Raw genomic sequence first — 11,503 nt, 5'->3', positions numbered from 1 at the left:
TCAGTTTGAAAGTCACAGAGAGAGATTATTCGACAGAACAAAATTCGGGACTTTATACCCCCAGAAAAAGTGTGTCCAACCCTAAACTCATGGCCCCGCCCCCCTTTATATCCAACTAGGAATCAAAAGAAAAACCTAATTTTAATCAATCTCGGAAAACTCTCCCGTCCAGAACCGTTCGAGCGTAAATGGCCGCTCAATCCTCGGAGGATGCAGCTTCTGTCTCCGCGGCCTTATTATAATCCGCTAGATCTCCTGTGGCCGCTCGAGCGGTCCTCTGCTTGACCTGGACGCTCGATCTCCCATGCTCCCCGAGCTCCCATGGGAGCTCGATCGGTGACTGATGCAGCCCCTGTTGCAGGAGCTATATCGTGTGGAGACTGAGCGGCGATTAGTGCTTGAGCGGCTGCCCCGGACTGATACAAATTAAAGGGGAAATTGGGAAAAAGTCAAGGTTTAAGAACTGATATTGTTTAATTAACAGTATCGATATTGGGTTTCTAATTCTTTGTTTTTCATTAATGATAATGTTAAAATTAGAATTGGTATTTTATATTGAATATCGTGGACCAAAGAGATTAGTTTCTTATTAACATGTTCAATCACAAAGCATTGTTAAAGAAATAAACATATTAATTAACAGTATTGGATACTATTTATGGAAAGAGTATCCGATACTGTTTCATTAAAATTGGGCTTCTAATTCTTGATTTTCAATAATGATAATGTTTAACATTAGAATTGGTATTTTATATTGAATATCGTGGACCAAAGAGATTAGTTTCTTATTAACATGTTCAATCACATAGCATTGTTAAAGAAAAAAACATATTAATTAACAGTATTTGATACTGTTTATGGAAACAGTATCTCACTAAATTTGGGTTTCTAATTCTTGATTTTCAATAATGATAATGTTTAACATTAGAATTGGTATTTTATATTGAATATCGTGGACCAAAAAGATTAGTTTCTTATTAACATGTTCAATCACAAAGCATTGTTAAAGAAATAAACATATTAAACAGAACCTTTTGAACTGATATTGTTTAATTAACCGTATCTGATACTGTTTTCATAAACAGTATCCCATACTGTTTCTCTAAAATTGATTACACTCAAGGAAAAGAGGGAACACCCAGGCCAGCAAACCTCCTCTCATTCAATACCCATCTATTAGAAACCAACTAAATAGGCAAAAACACATTCTAGGACAAAGGGAGAAACTAAATTACTAACAAAACACATTCATCAATCACATCCTCTCTTTTTGTCAGAGAGAGCAGAGTAGGTTACAAAATTGAAAACCAAAGAAGATCATGGATTCCAGAGAAGGTTACAAAATTAGCACCGATAATAATCCAACAATGTAATCCCAAAACAGCAAACAAAAGAAGAGGTCAACAAATACCCCCAACAACACCTCATTCCATCCTAAAAAAGAACAACATAAAAGCAGCAAACAAAAGAAGAGGTCAACAAATACCCCCAACAACACCTCTTTCCATCCTAAAAAAGAACAGCATAAAAGCAACAGGCTTACACTAGCATCCTCGAATCCAATCTCAGACAAAACAAAATTCTTAATATTGGCACATCAGCCAACAGAACTTTCGAGACTATGGACGGTGCATTTGTAAGTTCATTGGGAAGCTCCTCCCCTGGGTGTTCCAAAAAAAAAAAACACATCAAATGGAGTTAGACTGAATGTAAAGGCTCAAGGATGCAATATACCACTACCATGGAATGAAATTGCTTATGCACCATTTCATCTTACTAACTTCAAAGAGAGCTTGAACTACAGATCATTTCACAATAAGAGAGCCATTGATTAGTTAGGAAATAATTGTTCATCATGATATGCCATTTTCTGGCCAAATTCTTCAATAGTTTTTGTAGCAAGCGTAAGGATTTTGTTAATTCAAAACAGAAAACCATAGTTTTTGTAGCAAAGGTAGGTTACACGAATAGTTTTGTAGCAAGCGTCAACGAAAGCTGAAAACGATGCACAAAGAAACCTTGCCTCCACTGCCTCAAAGTGACTAAGAACAAGGAAACAAAGATCTTGTTAATTCAAAGCAGAGAGACCATAAAACTGCATACTTGGTCACCTCATTCATAAACTAAAATGCTCTAAGATTCCTTGACCTCATACAAAAACTAAAATGCCCCAAGACTCCTCGAAAATGTAAAGGACAAAAATATTGCAGAGATGGATAGAAAGAATAGCTGAATATGGCAATGAGAGTACAGAATGAATTATCATTTCAATAAGGTGTATTACTTCATTTTTCTTTCTGATGAACACATGTTGATTTTATAGATGAAAGAAGATTTGAAAACATGCCAACCAACAATTGCCACAATAAAGAGACTGACAGCTAACAGCTTCCAGTCAGAAACAGCCATTTGCCTCTTCACCTTATCTGGTTGCAACTGCATTTAGAAATTGAATGGAATGAGTATATAATTAGTTAAAACTTAAAACAGAGATAGCAAACCAAATGCTGGTTTTAGAACAACGAAGCCTCATCTCCTTATCAACAGCTAATGCTGCGTAGACAATAGAAATAGCTTAGTATCTTAACTGAGACCAAAACAGCGGATGATGATTTCATATTAACATTCCTGATCCTAAACATCAGTAACAATCTTTAAATCACAACTAAAGTGGCTAGGCCCCAAAACCCTACACCAACCAGCATATCCAAAACTAAACAAAACAAAGTCAGAGTACCAAATCTGAGCAAAGAGCAATTAGTCACTCACCAGTCAAGTGATGCAGGCAAAACTAGGAACAAGCCAATTCAAATGATAAACTCTAGATGTCAAAAAAATCTTCATAATACACATCCAAAAACAATAGCAGTTTCACATACAAGAGTACTCTCACCTTGAAATTATGGAAGTCGAAATGACTCCATTGGAAAATAATCATGTGGATTATGCCTCGATCGATACTGCTGATCTAACCATCTGACCAAAAAAGTGATATGGCTTGGGAAGTAAAAGTGTATTACTTCCACAAGATCATTATCATTATAAAAGTCAATTTCTTTTAGCTGCAACCATAGTAGTAAGAAAAGAAAAGAAAAATATCATCAAGTTTTTTTAACCAAAAAAGAACATTACAGGAAGTCATAAAAGGAACTAATAATACCTTAATTGGTGGTCGGGCTTTTGATTTTATCCTTAAAAAATGCTCATACAAGTCTCTGATTCGTGTTATGCATCTCTTCAGATTGACATTCTGTGAATTCACAGGCACATAACCTCGAGTACCATACTAATCAAATCCGTTTTGTTCATTAAAATCTTTGTTTTCCTGGAGTAATAATCTCAGATCATGATGCTTGTTCATCAATATTTCCTCCCAATCATCTCCAAAAGCTTCTTTAATAACGCGAACACAATCAGGTATAATAAAAGAGTCAGGTCGCCAAACTTCATAAAGTGCAGTCACAAAATTCCGTCGTCTAGCTTTAGACCAAAATATAATATTCTTTGGATTTTGCTCAAGATGCCTGCAAATTGAGAATTAAAAAAAAAAAAAAACAAAAAATGCATCCAACTTTAGATCGTTTATCATACAATATCTAAGTTAGCAATAGTTTTATAGTCATTTATTTAGAACTAATTCAAGTTCCGGAACACCCCCAATCTTGGATTTTAAATTGATATTCCTAAAGAGTTGTTTCAGGTCTTCACGCAGTTTAACTAGTCCTTGATTTCGACTACTTTCTGCAATAATAATTGTCTAAAAAATTAGTCATACAAAGATAAAAATATTGCAAAGTGTTTACATGTCAATAGTTGTATACCTAGCACGTCAAATGCCATGAACTTGGCTGTATTCCCGCACATTTCAATGCACTCCAACTTTACACGACATCGTACTTGCTCCGATTTTCTTAACAGAGAGACGGCTGTAATTATATCCCTTGAATATTTAAAGCAGAGAAATTTGTCAATATTAAAAAAATAGAAAAAAAAATCAATAAAATTAATGAATGCATGACTTACTTTATGATTTCTTTATACGAGTCGGTTATGAATAGAATCTTATTTTCTTCTTTACCAAACCGACGTCTTTCATATAGAGGTAAGTTGTGAACCCTTACTTGAATCGCCCCAAATATTAAAGAGGAAATTAAGGAGGATGTTAAGGAGAATATTAAGGAGGATATCAAGGAACATGTTAAGGAGGATATCAAGGAGGATATCAAGGAGAATATATTATTGATTCCATTACCTTAAATGCATGCATAAATTAGGCAATGTTTCTAGTTGTTTGCCATTGTTTAGGCTTGACTTAGTGCTTTCTTCTCCTATATATATCACTAACATAGATGTAAATGTATATACAATTTTCTCAACACCATACACAATTCTCTTTCTCTGTTTTCTTTTCATGGTATCGGAGCTTAGGCTTTCACCCTTCCTGTAAAACAACATCAACTGCAAATCATTATTCCACCTTGCCTCCGCACTCATGGCAAAGACCGACAACAATGACCCAGAAAAATCCGAGATAACCAAGATGCAAAACCATTGGCACGATGATCCAAGTGATCCTCTCTATCTTCACCACTCGGACCAACCTGGTCTTATCCTGGTGACCCAATCGCTGAATCAAGAGAACTATCCTCTTTGGAGTCATGTCATGCCATGCTCATGGCCCTTATTGCCAAGAACAAAGACGGTTTCATCGATGGAACCGTGACCAAACCTGTCACAGGATCCACGGCAGAGGTAAAGCAATGGACTCGTTGTGATCTTCTTGTCAAAGGATGGATCCTCAACACAGTAACCCCTGCAATCGGACAAAGCGTCATGTACAATGATAGTGCTCTTGCCGTCTGGAATGAACTAAAGGAACTACTCTCTACCACCAACAGTGTGTACCTTTTTCACATTGAGCAGGAAATCCATGATTGCTTGCAAGGCAACATGACCATTGGTGAATACTACACCAAGCTCAAAAGTCTCTGGGACAAACGAGATGCACTTTGTCCTCTACCACCTTGTAGTGGGGATATTGCCAAGACTCTACATCAATACCAACAGACACAACGTACCATCAAGTTCCTTATGGGACTCAATGAGGTTTATGCAGCAGCATGTGGTCAAATTCTTCTCATGGATCCACTACCTCCTGCTAACAAAGTGTTCTCTCTTGTCAATCAAGACGAAAAACAACGAGTCATCTCCTCACAAGGTCTGGGTAAAGCACCAGAGGCAGCAGCTTTCACCGCTAGAGAAAGGTTCAATCATACAGGGAAAGCTCCTTTGTCCCACCTCTCCACTATCCGTTGCCATCGTTGCCACCTTACTGGTCACTCCACTGAAAACTGTCGGGCACACTTAAAATGTGACTACTGCGGACACAAAGGTCACACAATCGATATTTGCCGCAAGCTTAAGAGGGCCAACTCTCACGGTGATAAGAGTAATCATTTGAACACAAACTCTCATTCTCGTTCAAAGGCTTATCATGTAAGTTTTCAACCAGACAATACTGATAGCACACCACCTTCCTACAACCTCACGGCAGATCAATATCATGATCTCCTTGCTCTTATTGATCAAAACAAAGTAGGAAACATGGCTAGTCAAGTGAATGCGGCAACTACAATGAGCAACGTTTCAGGTAACACAGTTTGTGCAAACTCTCTTATTCCACATAAGGAATGGATTTTTGATACAGGTGCTACAGATCACATGGTCTGCTCATCCACTCTTATGACCACCAAGACACCAATTCGTAATCGTCATGTATACCTGCCCAATCATGCCATTGCTCCCATAACACATATAGGCACCATACGGTTTTCTGATAATCTTGTGCTCTATAATGTTTTATGTGTTCCATCATTCCGATTAAACTTAATTTCAGTAGCCAAATTAGCCAAAACATCCCTATGTTCTGCAATTTTTACTGATGTGTCTTGCATTGTTCAGGACCAACGATCGGGGGAGATGATTGGGATGGGAACTGAGCGCAATGGGCTTTATTACTTGGACGTTGCGAGGATATCTGGGTGTTATTCCGCCTCAACAATTACACCTTCCAACTCATCCCATTTATGGCACCAACGTTTAGGTCATTTATCTAACAAAAGCCTACGGGCCATATCTTTGTCTACCAAAAATATCCATTTTTGTTCAGTTTATGATTGTGCCATTTGTCCTCTTGCCAAACAAACTCGTAACTCTTTTCCATTGAGTTCTATTACTACGAAAGTTCCATTTGAATTAATTCATGTTGACATTTGGGGAGGATACCATATCCAATCACTCAATGGGGCAAAATACTTTCTTACAATTGTTGATGATTTTTCTCGTTGTACTTGGATTTATCTATTACATAGCAAATCCGATGCACGTGGATCTCTTCTTTCCTTCATAAACTATGTTGAAACACAGTTTTCTACTCGCGTCAAAGTCATTAGGAGTGACAATGGTCCTGAATTCTCCATGCATAATTTCTACTCTGAAAAAGGGATTATGCATCAAACCACTTGTGTTTCCACCCCACAACAGAATGGAGTAGCCGAACGCAAGTACCGTCACCTTCTAAATGTTGCCTGCTCCTTACTTTTTCAAGCCAACCTTTCTAAATTTTTTTGGGGAGATTCCATCCTTACCGCTGCTTATCTCATCAATCGTACTCCCACTCCTGTTCTTAAAGGTAAAACTCCATACGAAATTCTCTTTCACAAAACACCTTCTTATGCACATTTACGTGTGTTTGGTTGTTTGTGTTTTGCCTCCACCCACCATACTCGTCCTACTAAATTTGATGCCCGTTCTATCCGTTGCCTATTCCTTGGATACCCATATGGTACCAAGGGATACCGCGTTTACAATCTCGAAACTGGTCAAATATTCATCTCTCGGGACGTTGTTTTTCATGAACAATTATTTCCCTACACTACTTCCGCTGCCACTCTTTCCCCTCCCCCCAATTCCACGTTGTTTCCCACTCCAATGGTCTCTATTGACCCATTACCGACACCTGCACCGAGTGCCATGCCCATTCCTTCAGACACACCTAACATTCCACCAAACACATCATTCCATAGTGACACCACTACCACACTTGACCCCATTATGTCTCCGCCACACCCTACTCCCACCTCCACACCCGCACCTCGGCTATGCCGCACAACCCATGCTCCCAGTTATCTTCAACACTACCATGTGGAGGTTTCATTGCCCACTCGGGATCCACCGTCATCGCCTCCATCATTGGCTGGACATACAGGTACTTCTCACCCTTTATCTCATGTTATATCCTATGATAACTTGTCTCCTTCCCACAGGGCCTTTGCCACATCCATCTCAGCCATCAAAACACCCACCACCTTTTCCCAAGCTGTCAAGGACCCCCAATGGCGCCATGCTATGGACCAAGAGCTTCAGGCTCTCCAAGAAAATGGTACGTGGTCCCTCCAACCACTGCCACCGCACAAGAAACCTGTTGGCTGCAAATGGGTTTACAAAATCAAATTCAATCCTGATGGCACGGTTGAACGTTACAAGGCACGGTTGGTTGCCAAAGGTTACAGTCAGATTGAAGGTTTTGATTACAGGGAGACTTTTGCCCCAGTTGCCAAGCTTGTTACCGTCCGTCTCCTGCTTGCCGTGGCTGCCACCCAACATTGGCATCTTCGTCAGCTTGACGTCAATAACGCGTTTCTCCATGGCGATCTTGAGGAAGAAGTATATATGTCCCTACCTCAGGGTTTCGGACGAAAGGGGGAGACTCGTGTATGCAAGTTGCACAAATCTCTGTACGGGCTCAAACAAGCCTCTCGCCAATGGTTCATAAAATTGTCTACAGCACTCAAACTTGCTGGTTTTCATCAATCTAAGTCGGACTATTCACTCTTCATCCGAACCCGAGGTAGCATCTTCACTGCACTTCTTGTTTATGTTGATGATGTCATCCTCACAGGGAATAGTCTGCAAGACATTGAGGAAGTTACAAATGGTCTCATGAGACAATTTAAGTTGAAGGATCTCGGTGAGTTGAAATATTTCTTGGGTATAGAGATTGCACGTTCTAGCAAGGGGATTGCTATTTCACAACGTAAATATGCCCTTGAAATACTGGAGGATGCAGGCTACCTTGCTGTTAGGTCAGTCAACACTCCTATGGAACAAAATTTATCCCTCAACAAGACTGATGGAGAGTGCATCAGTGATCCCTTTTCTTATCGAAGACTTGTTGGAAGGTTGATATACTTGACACTTACTCGCCCAGACTTAGTGTATGCTGTCCATATTCTTAGCCAATACATGGATAAGCCCCGTACTCCACATCTGGAAGCAGCTTACCGAGTATTGCGGTACATCAAGCAAGCCCCCGGACAAGGTATTTTATTCTCTGCCACTAGTCCGATACAGCTGAATGCTTTTTGCGATGCGGATTGGGCTAGATGTCGAGACACACGTCGTTCCACCACAGGATATTGCATGTTCCTCGGACAATCACTGATCTCTTGGAAAACTAAGAAACAAAACACAGTGTCCCGCTCAAGCGCGGAAGCAGAGTATCGTTCCATGGCTTCGGCATGTTGTGAAATAACTTGGTTAAAGTACATTCTATGTGATCTTGGAATCAAGCATCCACAACCAGCTAGGTTGTATTGTGACAATCAAGCAGCATTACATATAGCGTCAAATCCAGTATTTCACGAACGAACGAAACACATAGAGATTGACTGTCATCTTGTAAGAGAAAAAATTCAGGCCGGTTTACTCAAGACATTTCACATCTCAACCTCGAAGCAACCGGCAGACATTTTCACGAAGGCTGTAGGTGTCCCACAATTTTCCATCTTACTTAGCAAGTTGGGCATAGTCAACATCTATTCCAACTTGAGGGGGAGTATTAAAGAGGAAATTAAGGAGGATGTTAAGGAGGATATTAAGGAGGATATCAAGGAACATGTTAAGGAGGATATCAAGGAGGATATCAAGGAGAATATATTATTGATTCAATTACCTTAAATGCATGCATAAATTAGGCAATGTTTCTAGTTGTTTGCCATTGTTTAGGCTTGACTTAGTGCTTTCTTCTCCTATATATATCACTAACATAGATGTAAATGTATATACAATTTTCTCAACACCATACACAATTCTCTTTCTCTGTTTTCTTTTCACCAAATGCCACTGAAGTAACATACCAATCTCCTTGAATTTGTAAGGGAGGAAGAATGATAGGTGCCAAGCTACCAAGCATCTTTGTCACCTCATCGCATACCATCACAGCCTCTTGTCTGGTTTTAAATCTCTGAACATGATAGTGTTCATGTACTTTGTATGATCGGCATCCACGTATGTGAGTCTCAAGTTGCATATTGATATCGTTTGTGATAGATATTTCATCTTCATAGAAGATATGCTTCAAAACCAAAAAAAAATCCATATTATGCACTGGAAATAGAGCAAGAGTGATACTCATTGAGAAAGAAAAAAACAGCCAAGCATTCTTAACATGTCATACATTAATTCTTACACAAAGGCAAATCGGTCAACATTTTCTACCATAGAGATCAAGAACTCATTAAAAATATGATTGTGACTAGGACCTACATTCCAGATCCAACACCAAGCCACTAGACAACACAAATACCCAAAACAAAAGGCGCCATAAGACTTCTGAGTCCACCTTCGTAAGGGTATTTTTATCATTAGTCTCTATACTCATCCAAGGTTCTCATCTGATGGCCAAAGTCTCCAAATTCAGTAGAGGCCTAAAATAAAGACACGTAGTTTGACTAGAAGCTCAGTAGATTTTGATATGTGTTTGCTATATCAAAGTCTTAAATTCCATCGATCATTTCAATCGTTTTCGGATAAGTGAAGTAGCAAAAGAACAATCCAAAAAACTACCTCAACAACTTTATTTGCAATACACTTCAACAAAGCATAAACTGTGTTTGCTATATCAAAGTCTAAAATTCCATCTATCATTTCAATTATTTTCAGACCAGTGAAGGAGCAAAAACAATCCAAAAAACTACCTTAACAACTTTATTTGCATGATACTTTAAAAGAACATGAACTGTAAATATTCACCTTACAGTAGAAACATTCAAATCAATGCTAGTCTCCAAGAAAACATGAGAATCGATACTTGAAAATCTACCAATACTAGTTTAACTAACCATAACCGTCCAGAATGCCCATAATGTGCAAAGACATTTATTAATATCAAGAAAATTACTATTTCTTCTTCACAGGTACGGAGTGTGGATGTGAAGGAAGCTCTAAATAATTTTATGATCCTTGACGTGCTATTCAAATCATAATAAAAATAGGTTAGTCTAATTACATACTTAGTGAAAACAATAAAATAACTCACAACCTCTAAGTCCTAAGTAAGTACCTTTAAAAATGTAGTTTAGAATGCCCATGATATCACAGCCCAATCACAGAAATTTAATTGGTTACTAATCACTGACAACAAAATCACGGTTACAACACCAACTAGTTAAGAAACAAACCTTAACAATGGGATCGTGGACTGATTGAGAACTGCTTGCCATTGTATTCTCTCAAATCTGAAATAGAAAATGAAAAACGTTAGGATCAAAAAATATGCATTCTCAAGCAAAGAAACTTGAGAGAAATCACGCTCATCCTTCAAGGACACACCCATTTAACCTCAAAACACAAAAGTTTTCACCTTTGAAGAGCAAAAGGTCATTAGTACTAAAGAAGCTCTGTATTCCTAAAAAACCAAAGAGAATGGAAAGAAAGGAGATGGAGAGCTCAGAGCTATACCTGAGCTGTGAGAAGGTCTTCCACCAAAGGCTGCTCTGCACCAAAGTCAAGAATAGAAGGAGAAAGGAGAAAGACTCTGTTTTACCGTTTTTTGATTTTGGGCGGGTTATTATTGGTAGGGCCGTAGGGTAGCAAAAATTTGATTATGGGTAGGATAAGAATGCGTGTTTACAAAATATTTATATGTTCGGACCCTAACTCGTAATGGATTTCAGATGTATTTAATTGATCAAACCCATATTGATTTAAATACGGACAACTAAATTGGACAATAATCTAATCCGGGTTAGGTTCCGGACAAGTAAATCGAACAAGATATATGTATTTGGACCCTAACCCTATTTTAAACCGAAAAAAAATTTTGTGTTTGGACCCAAATTTTGGACATATAACTTTTGTCCAAACTTGATTTAATATGGGTCAGACAAATTCGATCATCCAGACCAGAAAGAGTTATGTCATCCCTAATTCTTGGCAAATGCTTTTGTTTATTGATTTATTTCTAAAAATGCTTTTGCTTATTTATTTATTTTCAAATTATAAATTTGGGCTTGCAAAAGCCCATTGAATTGTTTCGAAATTATAAAGTAGGGCTTTTGTTTATGGCCCAACAACTGATGAAGATTGCCTTTGCATTGCATTTGCCATTTGAATTTGAGTTTTTTTCGGTACATCCCTTCACAGGGTGTCGGGGCCCACGCGT

General features: G+C 38.5%; 1 protein-coding gene across 1 annotated transcript; it reads left to right on the top strand.

Moving 5' to 3' along the window:
- Positions 1-5,135: 5,135 nt before the first annotated feature.
- Positions 5,136-6,150, top strand: LOC119985632. The gene is made up of 2 exons (XM_038829921.1): positions 5,136-5,650; positions 5,962-6,150. Exons 1-2 carry the CDS (start codon positions 5,140-5,142, stop codon positions 5,997-5,999), a joined length of 549 nt encoding a protein of 182 aa, XP_038685849.1. The 5' UTR covers positions 5,136-5,139; the 3' UTR covers positions 6,000-6,150.
- Positions 6,151-11,503: the final 5,353 nt, after the last annotated feature.

This window comes from Tripterygium wilfordii, chromosome 19 (genome assembly GCF_013401445.1).
Source record: "Tripterygium wilfordii isolate XIE 37 chromosome 19, ASM1340144v1, whole genome shotgun sequence".
Lineage (NCBI taxonomy): Eukaryota > Viridiplantae > Streptophyta > Magnoliopsida > Celastrales > Celastraceae > Tripterygium > Tripterygium wilfordii.
The sequence above is the reverse complement of the archived record's forward strand: the minus strand, read 5'-3'. Positions and strand labels throughout refer to the sequence as shown.